Source organism: Musca autumnalis, unplaced genomic scaffold, assembly GCF_047663935.1.
Source record: "Musca autumnalis isolate F117 unplaced genomic scaffold, ASM4766393v1 scaffold_4, whole genome shotgun sequence".
Lineage (NCBI taxonomy): Eukaryota > Metazoa > Arthropoda > Insecta > Diptera > Muscidae > Musca > Musca autumnalis.
Genome location: NW_027411977.1, coordinates 175,428,209 through 175,448,622, shown reverse-complemented (window position 1 = coordinate 175,448,622; position 20,414 = coordinate 175,428,209). Strand labels below are relative to the sequence as shown.

General features: G+C 34.1%; 1 protein-coding gene across 13 annotated transcripts in view; it reads left to right on the top strand.

Annotated features, from left to right (window-relative positions):
• The window catches only part of mnd (L-type amino acid transporter minidiscs), an 80,921-nt gene extending 68,250 nt beyond the window's left edge, over window positions 1–12,671 (top strand). For all 13 annotated transcript variants that reach the window (XM_073980603.1, XM_073980594.1, XM_073980606.1 and 10 more), the window contains 3 exons: window positions 8,956–9,174; window positions 9,238–9,833; window positions 11,705–12,671. In XM_073980603.1, coding sequence (XP_073836704.1) covers window positions 8,956–9,174; window positions 9,238–9,833; window positions 11,705–12,091 — 1,202 coding nt within the window. In that variant the 3' untranslated portion in view covers window positions 12,092–12,671. The remainder of the gene's footprint in view (window positions 1–8,955; window positions 9,175–9,237; window positions 9,834–11,704) is intronic.
• The last annotated feature ends 7,743 nt before the right edge of the window (window positions 12,672–20,414 follow it).

The window sequence follows — 20,414 nt, the reverse complement described above, 5'->3', positions numbered from 1 at the left end:
TTGGTCGAAATATAATATAAAAATATAAACAAATATATTTCCAACACATACTGCTTGATACTCGATTTAACTGAAAAAGTATTCAAACTCTCAATACATACACAATAGAGAATTGAATTATTATTGAAAATAGGAATATTCATATACTCTCTAAGAGTAAATAAAATACTTGATATTTCTTGTATAGATTATAATACACGGTGCGCCTGGACCAACTTTAAATAGAAAGTGCTTACACCTGGAAGTTTTGCGGATACTGAAACTACAATGTTCATAGACGAGAAAAAAAACCAAAAAATCGCCGGAGGGCTTTTTAAATAAATCGCGGTCAAAGTTTTCATTTTTAGGGTTTTTTTAGGTTTTCACGATTTTGTTTGGAAACCATCTATGAACATTGTAGTTTCAGAATCCGCAAAAAACTTCCTAGGTGTAAGCACCTTCCATTTAAAGTTGGTTCAGGCGCAGCGTGAGTAACAACACCGTGTAATCAGCATAAATGAATTATAAAACCAGTAAGGAAAAGAACAAAGTCGGGCGGGACCCACTTTACGATACTCTACACCACTCTAAAAATGTAAATAAAGATCAAATCGGATGAAACTATATGTATATGAGTGCAACATCTAAACATGAACCCATTCTAAACTTATTTCTAGTACAAATTTCGTGACATTTTCCAATGTTTGTTGCATCAACTATCACGGTGCTCTTGAACCAACTTTAAATGGGAACCTGGGAAGTTTTTGCGGATTCTGAAACTACAATGTTCATATCCAAAGATAGTATGTTTGGTGTACAAAATACATGAAATCGGCCGAAAATATGTATGGGTAATATTTACAAATTTGAACCCATTTCAATATAATTTGGACAACAAATTTAACCTTTTACAAAATAACATTTCTGGGGACCGCCTCTTATCTACGTCCATGTTCACTATCAACACAAGTAAATTTGTCACGGTATTTTTTTACTTATTTTTTACTTATTTGTCTTTTATAGAAGTGCTATCAGTCCTCTGCTCATATTCTCATATTTTCTTCTATGAGAAGTCATTCTTGTCTTCTATGAAAAGACCTATTGGACCCTTATGATTCTATGAAAATTATATTATCAACAGTACTCCTGATGGGTTAAGATTCCCTAAAATTAATTTGTTATTGTGTACCCGCTAGCAAGATGAACTACTTCGAAATCGGAAACTCGTCCATTCTCAGTTTAGTTCCACTTTAGACCCTTTACAGGTTAATTAACTGTATATTTAATATAGGGATGTCATAGGAGGTAACCAATTGACTTTCTATGCATTACCCGTATATAGTAATGTACTAGTTCCAAATTTACAGTAATATACCAGTATGTCGTGTAGCAAAATTCTAGACAGCTGAGGCAAAGAACCTGCCCCTCTGACGAGGATGAAATACGTGCACTCGCTTTACTGTTGACATCTGAACAATCATGAAAGGTACATAATAAATTATTTTTGTTGTATCGTTCCTCTCTTCTGTTCTTGTTTACTTTAGATTTAATATTTACAACTGACGCATTATATCAAAATCTATTCCTTTATCACAAATTTTCTATCAGAAGGTTTTATACCCACAAACAAGAGCAAATATCAACTTTCAGCTACTTCGAACTGATGATGTGGCTCAAACCGTCAAAATAAAGAAAATCGGGCGGTGCCGTTTTATGGGGCCAATATCAAATATATCGACAAGTTGCCTTCAAAGTACTGAAAATAGGGGGTACTGTTCAATGGAAAGCATATAAAAATTCTACAAAATTAAGCAATATCTTAACTTTTTCACATTTTCTAAAATTATTCCAAACTATCGGAGCTTAACTATTCCTACGTCCCTTAATGATACTGAAAGTAATAAAATATATATTTCGGTATTTTTCCTTTGTAGTCACTCAAATTTTCAAACGAGTTTTGCCGTTTGTTCAGCAGATCTCCGTAGCCTTTGCAGCTCCAAAATATGTTAACCCTACTTCATTATCGGATATTTTACAGCGGAGGCTAAATCATCCGACATAATTCTTTTTATACCCTTCACCATGTAACGCATTGATATAATCATTTGCGACCCTATAAAGTATATGTATATTCTGGATCAGGGCAAAATTCTGAGTCGGACGTCAGTCTGCAATCGATCCGTCACTGAAATTTTGGAAAGATGCTTCTTTTGTTTGCAGACAGGTCAAGTTCGAATATGGGCTATATCGGTCCACTTTTTGGTATAGCCCCCAAATAAGAGCCCAATTTCAAGTATTTTGACGTTTTTAGCTACATTTTCTGATCGAATTCGCTATAAGTTGTCAATTAGGGTTCCCAGTGGTAAAAAACAACGTATCCAACAAAAATTATGGACGTTGGTCCACGTTTTTATATAGCCCCCATATAACAGTACCACCCGATTACAGGTATTTGGACATTATTATCTAAATTTCCGGCCTGAATTAGCTGTAATTTGGGATTTTGAGTTCAAAGTGGTCAAAAAATGTCTCCAACAGAAATTATGGACGTAGATTCACATTTTGAAATACCCCTTACAACGGTAACACCCGATTTCATGAATTTTTATTGACAATTTCGGTTCAAATTGGATGTCATTTCTAATTTAGGCTTCCTAGTGATCAAATAATAGATCCACGTTTTGCTATGGGCCCCAAATAACTGTACCAGCCGATTTCAGATATTTTTGAGTTGTTATCTATATTTTCGTTCTATGTTGGCTGCCGCTTGACATTTGGCGTTCCTATTAGTCAGAAAACTCTCCCACCACAAATTATGCGCATAGGTACTTTCGTAAAAGAAATAAAGCTAATTATTGGTTCAAATTCTATTCGATATTTTCTCATTAACTGGGATGAGTATTCAGACGAGATCTATTAACCTTATTTGTTGAGCATTTTCCCTTTGAATCACACTTTTTATAAGGTGGTAATCGACTTGTCTTCTCTAAAGCTAATGGGTTGTTTGGTATCCACTCCGCCCACCTTGAAATGAAAAGAGGGTTTTCATTACAACTTCGCACTATAGGCCAATAACAGGTTTTTGAGGCAACAAAATTTCGTTCCGATGTTTATAATGAGCGTAAAGACACATCTGCAAAATTTGGTAGGAATCGGTTCAGATATAGATATATCTTTCATACATATGTTTCATCCGATTTTATCCGATCTTATATTTAGCCACAAAAAGGTCACAATTAAATTGATTTCGCATTAAAATTTGATTGGTTCTGATCGGTTCAGATATATATGTATCTCTATATATACATAATGCTTCAGGTCTGCCATGATGTTCGTAATGAACTCCTCTGAAACGGCTGGACCGAATTTGATCCGTTAGTTCTGAAAATTTATCGTAAAGTAGTTTTTATACCGAAAAATGGTGGGGCGGGGGACCTCCCCCACAACGGTTATTAACAAAACGCGACAACACAATGTTAATCATCAGTACTGAATGTTTTGGAAGTAGAATACCGCTATCGCGTCCGATTTTTGAAACTAGTAGGTGTTTGTAGTCCCAGTTACTAAATTTAGAGATTTAGAGAGCTCGATTAAGATTACTATTAAATGTGGCTACTTGTGTCATATTGACAAGTCCGACCCTCAGTCCAGCCCATGGCAGAACTACCAGGTAGTGGTATCACACCAGCTGATCGAATATGAAAAGTCAAACCCCTTTATAAAAAAATTATTTTTGTTGTAATTTCCCCAACAACATAAAGAAAGTTTTGACATAACATATTCGAAATTTTACGATGCCACTACCTGGTTAATTGTGCCATGGTCCAGCCCAATGCTTAAAAATATCCAAATTTTTAATTTTCAAGCTATCTGTAAGTATTTTTTTTTAAAGTACTTGGGTCCATATGAACATAAATTTGTCTACACATATAGTACGAGGGGCACTAGAAAGCTATCTAGCCCAGTGTCGCCAGGTGTAATTTGAATTTTTTTTTTTTGGAAAGTTTGAAAGTTTTTAGTACAGTTTGACATACGACCATGTGTTGGGTTGTTTACAGTGGCTTGATTGAGACACTCCAAAACATGGTTTTTGAACGGTTTTATAGCATCTTCTGGCGACGAAAATCGTTGATCACGTCTTGCACAGTGGATCCACCCATTGGCCAAATATAAAAAAATTAATGCCAAAATGTTGGTACAACATCTGGCAACTCTGACAGCTATGACATGGACCTTTTTAAAAACATATTAGTTTTTGTTTCATTCTTCTTAAGAATAGCTTCAAAAGTCGGAACATTTGACTAATAGTTTTTGTTGTGAGTATTTTAAGTGCAAGTAAATATATGCAAAATATCGCGAAACTAATACGTATAGCAAAATATTATAGTGGATTTTCAAGGAGGAGGTAATAGCATAATTTTCATTAAAAAATAATGTGTTAGCGTGTTGTGGAATTCTAGTTAGCCGCATATTTTCTTAGTGTATTTTGTAATGCTAATTCGATCATATACTTAAATTTGACCTAAGGTTTTAGTCATGATGCCCACCAGTTCCCACCTCGGGAATAATTTTCCAAAGTAGGTCATGGGTTTAAGATTATTCAGTATTAATATCAGCTGCCATCTAGTGCCAGACTATAAATGGTGGGTTGCTGACTAAAGCTGCCCTAGAATAGGGTTTCTATGGATATATTAGCGTATAACTCTGTTATCTGACCACGTACATTACATAATTGGTATCAGTGGCCAGATGAAGAAATCTTCTTCCAAATTTGTCTTACGTTGGCGGTACTGGCTTTCCAGGAAAAACGCTGTAAGATCTATATCTAAAATTTTACCAGTTTTCAGACAAAAATGTTGTTTTTTTTTTTAATCCGCTAATTGGTTGGATTTATCTTATTTTGGAGATTGGTTTTGTTTCCCCAAGCCTATTTTTGCATCATAAGATAATCCGGACCTTGGTTCATGTCATTTTGTATTAACAGCATAAAGCAATTCTTACCGCATACCTCCTCCAGAGGGGAAAGTGGGGAGAATGTTACGCTCGTTGTTTCTTAAAACGCTCTTCGCAGCAGCACAAAGGTGTAAACGGCGCATTGGCTTGATTTATACACTCTAAATATTTTTGGCCACTTTCTTCATACAAGTGGATCCACTGTGCGCTGGTTTGAATCGATGTGTGAGAGCTCGCATTGTCATGATGCAGAACGATTCGCCTTCTCTTGTTCGTTTTTCGAATTTCTCAGGAGGCTTCAGGCAAACAAATTGTAGTGTAATACTCAGTATTAACCGTCCTATATTTCTCAAGCCGTATAGTCGCCACACGGTCAGTTTTGCCGAAGAAACAGGCGACCATTTGCTTTTTTCTTCCATGAACAACTTTCGTTAGATTCGCTTTCGAAGACCTAAACGGTCGATTCCTGTTTTGTTTCGGGCTTCTAAGCATATATATCCAAGATTAGTCGTCTGTGACGATCTAATAAATGCCGTTTGAAGCACCACTATTGTTTTTATTCACAATTTCATTGCACTAATTCACAAGAGCATCTTTTTGAGCGTTTGACCAATTTTACTTGATCTAGCGAGAAAAATCTATTTTTGCGGCCAAGTGTTCATGCAATATCAAATGTTAGTTGGTGGAAGAAATGCTCAAAGGTGCCTCTATCTAACGGTATATAACATGGCGATCTTGCATTATCCGTTCACGCGCGACTTTATATTTTCTGGCACAACGTCCGATTTTGGGCGACCCTTACGACCTTCGTTTTTGTACAAGTGCCGACCACGATTGAATTCATTAAACCAGTTTTTCATATTTTTATAGGATGGTACTTTATCGGCATACAAAGATTTAATTTTATCGATGCACTCTTGCCGTGATTATCCACGTCGAAAGTTGTGCAAAATGATCAGACGAAAATGTTCACAAATAAATTCCATTTTTTTGCAAAGTGATTTTTTCAAGTCACTGTAAACAAAACAACACATGGTCGTATGTCAAAGTGTCCGGAGTACGCTTAGCCTAAAAACTGTTCAACTTTCAAAAAAAAAAAAAAAAATGTCAAAGACACCTGACGACACTGCGTGTTGCATAGGGCAGTAAGTTTTCTAGTTCCCCTCGCACTCACTATTACCTTCTACCACACATACACAGTCTTACATAAGTATACGTACGCCCCATAAATCTCGGGTTTTAGAAAAAGTAATAATATTTATGAAATTCCAAGTACACAGGTTTATTTCGTCTCACTAATAAACAATATCTAATACAACAAAAGTATATTCCATAATATAAATAGCGGTAAATTTTACAAAAACCAAAAAATGATACTTACAAAAGTATACATACGCCCCAAGGAAATATGAGTATTATCGTAAAATTTATGGAATTAGCAGCAAAATTTATACATTTTATTGTTTTGGCGAATGTGTCTGGGTGTCCGAGATATATTTTAGAGAAAAAAAAATAATTTGTGGGTGTTAAGTGCCGTTATTTAATGCCAAACTTCTTGTATAGCTCGTTAAAGCGGACCCTTGCTGATTTCCTTCCGTTTTAGGTATTTGAGTATACAAACGCCACAATATTAGTGTCCGCTTATAGATTTTGAGATCCTAGAAAGCTTTTTAGTTGACCTTGTGCATAACACACCTTCCTGGGTGTCGATAAATTCACATTTTTCCTGGGATATCTGAGGAAGTTAATAGATTCCTCGGAATTCTTGGCTCAAATTACATACAGAAGACCTTGAATTGTGTTTTAATATGGCGTTATATAATCCTTGGACACCAATCGAATCAGAAATGTACAATTATCCGATACTTTCCGACCCTATATTGACGGTAATGGTTATAATACGAAAACTACGTTGTTCACAGTGTAAATTTCATGCTTTTTGGTAGTGATTATATTTTGATGCTTTGGGAGCAGGTTTTTAACAGAATATTTCACATTTCTGATTCAATTGGTGTCCAAGGATTATATAACACCATATTAAAACACAATTCAAGGTCTTCTGTATGCAATTTGAGCCATGAATTCCGAGGAAACTATTAACTTCCTGAGATATCCAAGGAAAAATGTGAATTTATCGACACCCAGGAAGGTGTGTTATGCACAAGGTCAACTAAAAAGCTTTCTAGGATCTCAAAATCTATAAGCGGACACTAATATTGTGGCGTTTGTATACTCAAATACCTAAAACGGAAGGAAATCAGCAAGGGTCCGCTTTAACGAGCTATACAAGAAGTTTGGCATTAAATAACGGCACTTAACACCCACAAATTATTTTTTTTTTCTCTAAAATATATCTCGGACACCCAGACACATTCGCCAAAACAATAAAATGTATAAATTTTGCTGCTAATTCCATAAATTTTACGATAATACTCATATTTCCTTGGGGCGTATGTATACTTTTGTAAGTATCATTTTTTGGTTTTTGTAAAATTTACCGCTATTTATATTATGGAATATACTTTTGTTGTATTAGATATTGTTTATTAGTGAGACGAAATAAACCTGTGTACTTGGAATTTCATAAATATTATTACTTTTTCTAAAACCCGAGATTTATGGGGCGTACGTATACTTATGTAAGACTGTGTACATATATATTCACGAATACGTCGCAATACCGACAGTTCTATTCCTAAAACATATAAACTACAATACAAACTACATAAAAAAATGCATTACACCAACAGTTTATTATCACATCTTACTTTTTAATTCTTAATCACAATCTTAATTAGCATACCTTTCCACGTATTTTTCATTTTAAAAAGCATTAATTATGTTAACGGCGTTTCATTGTCGAGCGAAGCAATTTTGTTCTTCTTGTGATTGAATTTTATAAAATTTTATAGTATAATTTGTACTATCTTTGACTGCCGGGTATGCCATCATGAAATATTGCCAGGTTGAAATGTTTTTCTTTTTAGGTGGTCTAAGTCCATATTTATATTAGGCAATTTTCCTTGCGGCAATTGTCAGTTTGATGGAGAGAGAGGTGAGGTATATGGTAACCCCTTGCCTCTCAAAACCCTCTCTCACCTACAAACTGACAATTGCCGCAAGTAAAATGGCCTAATGCAAATCGGGACTAAAGTGTAATACCCTAGACAGACGGCAGCGTTAATTTGCATTAAGATCTCCATTTAATTTTACCCTGACAGACGACAGTTTCTGCATTTACGAAAAGAGCTGATTGCTGCTAAACAACTGTTTTGGTGTTGTTTGCCCTGCAATTTGTTGTTTTTCTTGTGTTTCAGAGCATGAACATGATCTCTCTCTCCTACATGAATATGGGTTATCTTTTACGGTATTGCCATATTGAAATACCTAAATTCAGTTTTTAAGAATGTGGATAATTCACGAATTAATTTGAATTAATGCAGTTAATGCAATTAAAAGCTGCCATCTGCCTAGGGTATTAAGAATCTAATCCCGTTACTTTTTATTCAAATACATATATGACTTCAAAAATAGACTTTTTGCTTCAGAAACCTGCCATAGTGGTTTGGTTCGATTCCATCAACCTTTAGGACATACATAAATATGGATTTTTTTATTAAATATATTATGTAGTTTTTTTTTGGCAAGGTAGTGGATTTTTCTTTTTTTAGAGCTTGATTTGATTTAAATTCCAAAGCAAAATAAATAAGAAATGCAGGTGTTTCGAATTTTGCGAATTCAATACATTATCATTTATGGTTGGTAATTTCGATATGACAGCAGAAAATCAGTTTAGCCAAATTGGAATCTCCAATTTCAGTCGATGTGAATAAACCCACTCTAAAAACGAATACTTTTTTAGGCAATAACAGGTGTTCGTAACTTTAATACGCAGTATTTAAATTTCCTTAAATGCTAACGCTGCAAATTCTTTAATATTTTTATTTCATTGCCAACAGTACAACATTACAACAACAAGTGACAAATTTACTAAACTTTTTCTTCTTTTCTGATTTTTTCCAGGTACTATGATACCGAAATCTGGTGGTGATTATGCCTATATCGGTACAGCCTTTGGTCCACTGCCTGCCTTCTTGTATTTATGGGTAGCTCTATTGGTTTTGGTACCAACTGGAAATGCCATAACAGCATTGACATTTGCCCAATATTTGTTGCAACCATTTTGGCCTTCTTGTGATGCACCAGCCGTGCCGGTTCAGCTGCTGGCAGCTGTAATAACATGTAAGTCATTTCTTTTTTACCCAAAAAAATTAAATTAATTTATTTTTCTCTGTTCTTTTCCAGGCATTTTAACGGTCATCAATTGCTACAACGTCAAATGGGTAACACGTGTCACGGATATTTTTACCGGTACAAAAGTCTTTGCTTTGCTGGTCATCGTTGCGGCTGGTGCCTGGTATATTTTCGCGGGAAATACCGAACATTGGGATGAGCCAATGAGTGGAACCTTTACAACACCCGGCTTTATAGCATTGGCTTTTTACAATGGCCTATTTTCATACTCCGGTTGGAATTACTTGAATTTTGTTACCGAAGAACTAAAAGATCCCTATCGAAATTTGCCAAAGGCAATTTGCATTTCAATGCCCGTAGTTACTATAATTTATGTTGTTACAAATATTGCCTACTTTTCGGTTTTATCAACCGATGAAATGTTAGCATCGGATGCTGTGGCTGTAACATTCGGAGACAAAATGTTGGGCTTTATGTCGTGGTTAATGCCTTTCTTTGTGGCCTGTTCGACATTTGGTTCGCTGAATGGTGCTATATTTGCCTCGTCTCGTCTGTTCTTTGTTGGAGCTCGTAATGGACATTTGCCAGCTGCCATATCACTAATAAATGTTAATTGTTTAACGCCAGTTCCATCGTTGATATTTTTGGTGAGTCGAATAAACTTGATCAAAATTGTATAAGAAACAAATTATATTTACATTGCCGCCTCTTTGTTCATGCATTTTGGGCTGTCAGGATTTAAATAAAACACATTTGCCTCTTACATTTTAATAATAAAACAAAACATTTATTAATTCATTAATATGGTTATTAAGTCAAAACAAACTAATTAGTTTATATGTATGTTCGACAATGACACTGCGCGGCGGCTATTCAACCATCCCTTTGGGACATAGACATAGGAGGGTTGCCAGACATTTTAATTATTTTATCACAATTGTATTTCGTAGCGCGTAGGTATATCTTATAGTAAATATTGTAAATATTGGTACAGTATTTTATATAGTTCCCGCATCAACGATAAATATGATAGATAGATATAACAACTGTACTAGTATATAAACTTTTATTAGATGTTAGGATGTGATCGAGGACGCCCTCAAAATAAAAAATATGTACATCATGTGGTAAAAGTCCGAATATCACACTATACCTTTTCAACTGCTTCCTAGTAGTCACAGGCTGCAGAAGCAGCCACACACGCACACGACCTAACAACTTATTGTACAACAACAACTTATTGTTGTTGTTACAGCGTTTATTATTGTATGATTGGGTGTTCGTTCTTCAGCTCAATCTGCCTCTGCGTCTATCTCCAGTTCCAGGAAAGTGGCTGCTTCGATGAGATGTAACCACAGATCCACTGGAGTTAGTAGGTTTGGCCGGGCAGTTGAAAAGGTGCAGTGTGTTGTGCGGGCCCATGCCGCATACTGGGCTTGTGTCTTGCACGGCGCGATCGATGTAGAAGCATGTACTGCTTTGTAATTTGATGTAGAAATTGTTGAAATTTGGTATTTACTCTTCATTTGTGGTATAAAACTGTCCATATAAAATTTGTCGGTATAGGTCTACGCCTTTATATAGCCCCATAGAACAATACCTCCCGATTTTCGGTATTTTGAAGGTTGTGGCCTCAATAATCCTCCGAAATGGCTGAAATTTAGTATTAATTTTTCTATGGGGGTATAAAATATTCCAGAAGACAATTATCAAAATAGGTCCACGCCTTCATATACCCCCCATATAAGCGTACTTAGTCCTCTTTGGGATAAAAAATCTTTCCCCAGAAATTTGTCAGTATAGCCCCATAGAAGCGTATTTAATCCTCTTTGGGACCGAAAAACTTTCCCCTAGAGATTTCTCAATATATATATATATATATATATATATATATATATATATATATATATATATGTCCACGTTTTGATATAGCCGCCATAGACCGGTACCTTCCCATTTTCTGTATTTTGAAGGTTGTAACCACATTTTCTCCCCGAAATGGTTAAAATTTGCTATTTATTCTCCTATGGGACTAAACAAACATTCCGCCTGATTTTTAAGTCGGTAAGGTACACGTTTTGATGTAGCCCTTATAATAGGTACCTATCCCATTCTGCATGGGTATAACACATCTATGTCTTATTGATATTAAATATTGTGTAAAAGAAAGTGATCCCAGTTAGCATATTGCACTTTTACTAGGAGTAAGCCTTGACGTGGCGCAGAACGAAAGGAAATTAATTGTTCCACTTAACTTCAATACAACTCATGGTGGAGAATATAAAAAGCTCGGCCCGATCGAACTTAACGACGTTCTTGCTTGGCAATCCCTAAATTGAATGAACCTTATTTTAGGCATTAATAGGCAAAAGTTCATTTATTCCCGCTACTGGAAATCATGTTTGAGTAAAAAAGGTCAAAAAGTCATAAACCTATTGTACACAACGTCTGTGAATGCATTTTTATTTTAACTTGTTATAAATTTACTAACTTGTAATTACTATATCTTATTTTTCAGTGTGTCTTAACGTTAATTTTGCTGTTCATCAAAGACGTTTATGCCCTCATCAATTATGTCAGCTATGTGGAAGCCTTGTTTACATTACTTTCTGTTTCCGGTTTACTGTGGCTTCGTTATACGCAACCAAAAACCGAACGGCCAATTCGTGTCAATCTGGCTTTACCCATTTTATTCCTGATCATATGTTTATTCCTTGTGATCTCATCGGTCTTCCAGTCACCCATAGAAGTTGGCGTTGGTACAGCTATTATTTTATCGGGCATTCCAGTCTATTATATGACAATACATCGTCCTGTGGAATGGCTTACAAACACGTCGCAGGCCATAAATCTGTGGTGTTCCAAATTCTTTATTTGTATGCCAAATCAAGAGAAATTCGATTAAGCGATTTTTATATCGTATATTAGGGAATAAAGTATCATTTAATGTTATAAGTAAAGAAACCATAAAAGACTAATTCAGAAATATTTATTGTAAAATAGAAAAAAAAAATAGCAGAAGAACTAAAATAGAAACTAACACAACACTCATTAACAATTACAAATTGTGCCTTTTGCCTCGCAAAACTTCACCAAATTGGCATTAGAATTTCAGATTCCAGCAAGTTGTTTAATTATATTTTTATTTTAATAAAGTCCAATTTAAATTTCTTTACTCCTACAAATCGTTACCACTCCAAAATAAGCAAACAAATGGCATTTACAATTTATGTTATGTATGTACTATAGTATGCAATTGTACACATGTTTCGTACTACATCTATAAGAACCTTCTAATGTACACATCGTTGAGTTTAGATTTTAAGATTCTTCCTCCATTTTTTTTTATTAAGACATAGATGCTATACTTCTATATGTAAAATAATTATTTTATATACAACATAAGTCTGTCAATTATTGTAAAGCTCGAAATATGTTGAAATTCAATAAATCATATACATACATATATTTTTTGCAAAAGCGAATCTCTTTTGTACAGGTTTTACATTTAAAAACTCGTGACACAACATTAAATAACTTTCTTACGGAAGTGGGTGAGTATAGAACAATCACCGTGCGCCTTAACTAAATTTAAATGAAAGGTTCTTACACCTGGGATGCTTTTGCGGTTTCTGAAACTACAATGTTCATAGATGAGAAAAATCAAAAAACACGGTTTTCACGATTTTTCTTGGAAACCGCAAGCCCTATCGAAATATAATCGGGTTTCATTTAAATTTAGTTAAGGCGCACCGTGCAATGGAAAGACAAGACGCTTAGGAAGAGTACTAGGCTCTCCCCATTATAATGTGTATCGCATTATGGATATAAGAAACGACGTCATTACTAGGACTTTTTCCCTAAACTGGGAATAAGTTTTTAAAACTGGGGATAACTTTTTTGAAATTTTTGCAAATATTTTTGAATTTGAATTGTTTAGTTCGACCTTTATTTTAAATTATCTAAACATATGTATGTTTATTAAAACCGAGCTCGAGGTCTTAGTTTTTTTTTGTTGTTTTTATTTATTTATTATTTTGATCGATATTTCGATATTGACAATATTGCAATTTTTTTTTCTTTATGTTTATATTTATTGTACCTATCGGACAAGAGAATGGTTATTTGCAACGAATTTGCGAAAGTTACAGACTGTTTAATAATGACTTTGCCTGTGAGAATCGTATTTTTTTCTATAAATTTTTACTCAAACAAAGCAAATTTAAATTTTTAAATATGAATGGTATCAAAGGGGCTTTAGTAATCACAGTCGGTGCCGAGACTTTTTTCATCGAATCGAACTAAAACACGCTTTATCGTTATCAGGACAATATTCCGCACATGGTACTGGCGCGTTTTTTTTTTTTTTTTTTTTGGTTATAGCCCTAATGTACAGTGAGTCAGAATCAGAAGTAACCACTTGAGTTTCTTTCATTAAAAATGCGATTACTAAGTCCCGATCCACACTAGTATGAATTTCATTAAAAAATTTCATGAAATTAGGCGTTCTTAGCTCGAATTCCCCACTACAGCATTTTTATGATTTTACTCTACTATGGAACTCGATCTAGAGACACATAATTTCGGATTAAAATTTCAGTGAAATTTTCAGTCAATTAATGAAAGTGATTTTATTATTTTTTATATTTTTACATTAGAGTCTTAACATAAAAATAAAAATGGTTAAACAACATCGATTTTTACCTCACCGTGCAAAGTATCCACACTTAAAGTTTTATTAAACAAAAAGGATTCCTTAGGAGTTTAGTAGTTGGACTGATATCCTTTACAGCTTTGAGCGTTTTTGGCATAGATTTAACTAAATCTGCCCATTCTTCTTGCAAGTTTAAGTTTATATTTATTGAGTCTTTTTTTTTGTAACAATGAACATAAATGAATTAGATACATAGTATGAATAACTTGTGACTATAATGTATTATCGTAATGACATGACAGAAATTTCAGCACCTAGCTTTTACATAAAAGGTGAAATTAAATGTATGTGGATATACACAATTTGAAGTTACATACGTCCTTGCTCCCGAGACTAATACAATAAAAAGGGATAAAGTATCCAAAGTTTATGAACTTAAAACTAAATAACACCAAAACGAAAAAGAAAAGAAATAAAAGGAAATAAAAATAAAAAACAGACAAAAAAGTAGGTAAATCAGTAACTACCCACGGTGTGTACCGACCAGTGCCTTCTCATAAAAGGCGGTAATACCCGCTTCAGACTCGTTTTTATACCCCATGGGTGATAAATAGTTTGAGTTATACCAACCAATGTTTGCCTGACTGTTAAGTGCTTCAACCATATGCACATTTTCATGAAATTCTAACCTTGCATTGAACTTATCTAAGATCGTACAAATGTAGTTGGACATCCGCTTTACCTTGGAATTTGCATAAATACAATTATTCGAATACCTCTTATTGGTACACATAAAATTTTTTCCGATACAGTCTCAAAATTTTCCTTTCAAATACCTCTAGTTCTTTCACAACAGTGGGTGATATGCTGAACCAAATAGGAATGACATATAAAATAACAGGTCTTATACATGTCTTGTATAACATCATTTTTGTACTTGTTGGTAAAACCTTGTTGTTCAGAATTTTTAAAAATAATATAAATGCCATCTAGAACTAGTTTCAAATTCTTACTTTCAGGAACTACAGAACGTTTACACTTTCCTGATGCATTTCTAATGCAAATGGCTTCGCTCTTAGAAGTGTTTATTTTGATACCCCATTCATCGTAAAATTGTTTAACATTATTTAGGTATTGTGAGATGTTATTTGAAGCACAAACTGGTGACTCATGATGCGAGTACAAAAGGGAGTCGTCTGCGTACAAAATACCCGAAGCGTTTTCTGGGCTATGAGGAAAATCATACATTAACATATTATATAAATGTGGCGCTAACACAGATCCCACAGATCTTGCAAGACAAATGCCAGTGTTCCTATACTTCAGATGTTATGACTTTTTTATTTGACTCCAAAACGCTTTATTAATTTTCTATAGGACTCAAACCCGGGATTGGGGAGATGTTTGAATCACTTTTGGACAGTTGTATAGCATCCATTCTCGAACAATGTCTGATTTGTGCTTGGGGTCATTATCTTGATAAAGTTGAAATGTTGTCTCCAATCCCATTTTTTCAGCTCTACATTCCAAATTATACCTCAGAATACCGATGACAAATATTGATGATCAAAATCTTCTGATACAGAAGAACAAATAAAATAAAGGTGGAAAAAAGCTGCCTTAGTATTTGTAATAAAGCATTGAAAAATAGGGTTACCAGCCAAGTCGGACTATAGGAAAGGTTTGGAATTAAATGACTAACATTAAAATAAATAAATAATTCGAATATACAAATTTCGAATGATTTGTGATATAAATGCTAGTCTCCAAGCTTAGCCTTCGTCCACCCACTAAAAAAAAAACACCATTCAATATGCCTGATGATCGGTCTAACCACCCGTGAAACGTAGCATAGTGGTTGAATGTGTGGGACTTCGGTGGATTCCTAATTTTTAATGTACCTATTAGGTCTAAATAGCTCAACTCGAAAGAGAATTAATTCAAATATCACTCTAAAAATGACCTTCGCCTTAATAAGGCAAAACAAAAAAATGATTTCAGCATGAGCCAGGCTGGGATTCGAACCTGGGACCCCAACAACCAAGTGACACGGTTGCAGGCGTCTTAGCGTTCTAAGCCACCATCAACTTGTCAAAGATTCCGATGACAAATATTGATGATCAAAATCTTCTGATACAGAAGAACAAATAAAATAAAGGTGGAAAAAAGCTGCCTTTGTAATAAAGCATTGAAAAATAGGGTTACCAGCCAAGTCGGACTATAGGAAAGGTTTGGAATTAAATGACTAACATTAAAATAAATAAATAATTCGAATATACAAATTTCGAATGATTTGTGATATAAATGCTAGTCTCCAAGCTTAGCCTTCGTCCACCCACTAAAAAAAAACACCATTCAATATGCCTGATGATCGGTCTAACCACCCGTGAAACGATTCCTAATTTTTCAATGTACCTATTAGGTCTAAATAGCTCAACTCGAAAGAGAATTAATTCAAATATCACTCTAAAAATGACCTTCGCCTTAATAAGGCAAAACAAAAAAATATACCTCAGAATGTTTAAATGACACACCTTATTCGTAATTTCTTCGATAAAGACAAGATTCCCTACACCGCACTATGGGGCCAAAGTCAGGGTTTTAAGGCAAAAAAATCACAGGGGCAAGCTAGACATTCAACATTTCGTGCAGATGTTTATAATCGGCCTAGAAACGAATCTACCAAATTTGGTTGATATCGGTTTATATATAGATATAACTCTCATATATATGTTCTCCCGAGCAATTAATGGACCAAACACGCAAATTATGTCCAATTATGATGAAATTTGCACAATGCTACCGAATTCGGTTCAGAATTGGATATAGCTCCCATAAATATATTCCCCCGATTTTTGGTATTTGGTTAAGGCATGCACAATTATTATTAATTTGTTGTTTAACTCCCGTCATGTAGTTGCCTTTGCCACCTCTATTAAACTTCGCAGAAATCCTGTATATAACATGTTTAGGTTTTCGCACATGCGAGCTCAGCCCTATTTTGAATCGGTTGATTAAATCCTCGAAGTACAGGTGGTCGAGAGCTTCTGTAGCTTTGTCTACTATTACAACAGCGGGACACAGATAGATTTTTAGTTACATATATCGTATTGAAAAATGACTTATTATAAATTTACACTTTTGTTCCATATAAATGTAATGAATTGCATAAGAACCTTTTTCTTTCTTCCACATATACGAAATAACATTCGAATTCTAGTGGATTTATTAAATCCACTCATATGCAAATGTATTATAACAACAATTTTTATTTGTATTTTGTATATGTCACCCTGTATTTTAGCATATTTATTTTCCCAACTTTTAACATTTAATTTTGGACACCCTGTATATTTGTGTATTCGTTTCCCATGTGACAAAAATCCCTATTTTTATAACACATATGTACGTCAATATAATAGTGTATTATTTGAAATATGTCTAAAAGTAGGCAATACATTTCATTTAACATCACCTAATTTCAATTTGTCAGTAATACTATTATATTGCGCCTAAAAGTATATGCGATTTTATTTTCGTTTTTAAGAAAAATAAAATTAACGAGTGGCTGCTGCAGAGCGCTGTACACAAAAACTTGTAAAAGTGTTTAAATTTATCAAATAACAAAATAGTAAATTCTTACAGATTGTGGAACCGGGAAATAATGTGCATTTCTGGTAAAAGAATAAAAGTTAAAGCACAACCGAATTTGGCTGGAAAGTTGTTTATTACTCAATCGTTTTTTGACAAATCCGCGTACTAAACCGCGATTTTCTTTAAAAATACGCGTGTATACTCGATTATAATATTTGCAGAAACGCGAGTCAAAATTTGATTCGCTGTAACCAAAAGGGGATGACCATCTACTGTTTTTAACTAATTCGCTTTTGCTAATGCTTTTTAATTTTCATATTTTTTTAATGATTGGAATTTTAATATTATTTTCATTCCCTATCCTTATAAGTTATCACAGTAAGCAACTAAGCATACGTGATGGTAAACCATATTTCATCATGAATTTTTGGCAGAATAAAATAATTACTGTATGGGATTTTAGCGAAAAATTTGGAGAACTCCCAAATATTTTTTTATGAATTTATGTTTTTTGTTTATTTATGTTTTTCCTTAGAACTTTTTAAGAACGACCCTATTATTGAATATTTTATTTGACTTTTTATTTTCAATAACAACAATTTTTATACCCTATACCACAATGTGGAAAAGGGTATAATAAGTTTGTTTTCCCAAAAATTCATGTAACGCCGCGAAATATTCGTCGTAGACCCCTCATGTGGTATACCAAACTTCATATCTCGACGAGATAAAGCGATTTAGCTATGTGTGTCCGTCCGTCCGTCCGTCCGTCTGTCCGTCCATTAAAAATTGTAATCAAGCTACAGGCCGCAATTATGGACCGATTGTCACGAAATTTAGTATGAAGGTCGGGGTTGTACCAGAATAGAACTGATTAGTTTTTGGCGATGATCGTGAAATATTAAAGCGATGAAATGGACCAAAAACAAAATTTTTGGTCGATTTTGTAGCCGCTCTGTAGGTCGCAATAATAGTTCGATCGCCGCGAAATTTTACACAAAAGTTAAGTTTATGATGGAGAAGGCGTGTGTAAAGCAACATGAATATCGGATAATATTTAGCGGGTTAAATGGACCAAAACTTTTGTGTGAAAATTGGTAAAATTTGTAATGTACAGGTTATATTTATCCATGGAGGAAAGATATTGCAAATCTATAGTGGTATAGGGTATCACATGGTCGGCCCTGTCCGACTATAGCCTGCTCTTACTTGTTTTTTATAAAATTGTTAGTTGTTGTAATTTATGCAACTACAGTGCTGCTCAAAACATTTGCAACTGGAATGATTAGTTAATATTTTATGTAGTTCTGAGGTAGTTTGTGGATTTGAAATGCAAATATTTTTGTAGATTGTTTGTTTATTGGATCCTTTTTAAATATTTAAAAATTAATTTGCAAAAATTGCACTTATTTTACAAAAAATATACAAAGCAATGCTCGAACTCACTTTTGGTTCTGCTGAAAACATTTGCAACTGAGAAAATTTGATTCAAAATCTGAAGAAATTATTTTGTTTTGATAATATATTGTGAATTAAACATTTTATTTATTATCTGAAGACATCGTTAAGTAAACCAGTTAACTAAATAAATTAATGTATCCTGTGGAATCCTGTGCTCTAAGGATAATTGTTAAATACCAAGGTTTTATTCGATATTTAATAGTCTAGAGTCCAGAGTAGAGTCCCGGGACCTCCTATATGAATTTAGATTACTTAAGTTGATCGGGTCCGATAAGAACATAAGCATATTTGCAAAAAATTACTAGTTTTACGTGATTATATATACGTTTAGAAGCGGTATTATGTCAAAACATCCTGTTATACGACACTTCTGGAGTGAACATGGTGCGATTTTGACATGCTATCTTTCCGGTTAGTTCTTGGATCTGTTAAATATCTCGACCTCATGCACCCTGTACCATTTCTGTCCATAAAAATATCTCCAGGGCAATATAAAACACCTCCTACATTTTGGGTCAACTTGTTCGTATACGGGGACAAATTTTATTGTCCTTCGTTCTGGTGATCAACCAAATTTTTTCAAGTCATATAACATAAATATTGATTTCAATCGAAGAGAAGTACTCGGTTTCACTACTCCAAAAACATAACCACACATTTTGTTGGTAATTTCTATGAAAAATTCCATTTTTCCTGGAAATTACTGTTTTCCCAAAATTTGCCTATTTTGGTATACCGGTATCCTTGGTATGTATCGGAGGTGTTTGTATAGATTTATCGGTGTCAAGTCTTTTTTTAACATCTGTTGATGACCTCTGAGAGATCTGCTTAATAATCTGCTTAATAATATATAATTATTTGATCATTCCCTGCAGTAGATGTTGTTGTCCTCGCATCTCCTTCCCATCTTATGGCGATTTTAGTTCTTCTAACGCGGTATCCAGATCTGTTTTAGATATTGTGATGTTCATATGTTTATTTTTGGACCTCGTTGGATCCACAATTTTCAAAAATTACCATTTTAGCAAAGCATTGATAAAAATTTCTGGTCATAATTTAAGTTTTTCTCAAAAAATTAGACATGTCTTGTTTTCGGCATGCTTGTCTATCAGAAGTAAACATATGTGGGATAAAATGTACTCCCCATGAAAGCTTTTTGCCCCCTTCTTATGATTAAAAACAATTTGATGCCGATCAATACAAAAAAACTCGTCAAAAAACTAATAGATATTCATAACACGGAGTTGCAAATGTTTTGAGCAGGCAAAAACATGTGTTCCTCCGATATTTCACACATTTTTGAAGCAAATGTGTACATAACTGAATAATCCTTTTTAAATCTTGAAAATATGGTCAATAAAAAATCAAATAACAAAAACAAACATATTTCAAAACTCAAAATGTCCCTAAAAATAGACTGAATGTTATATAGAAATCTTAGTTGCAAATGTTTTGAGCAGCACTGTACCTTTTATAAATATACCTTGATATATGGTCTGTTCCAGAACTGCAAGAATCT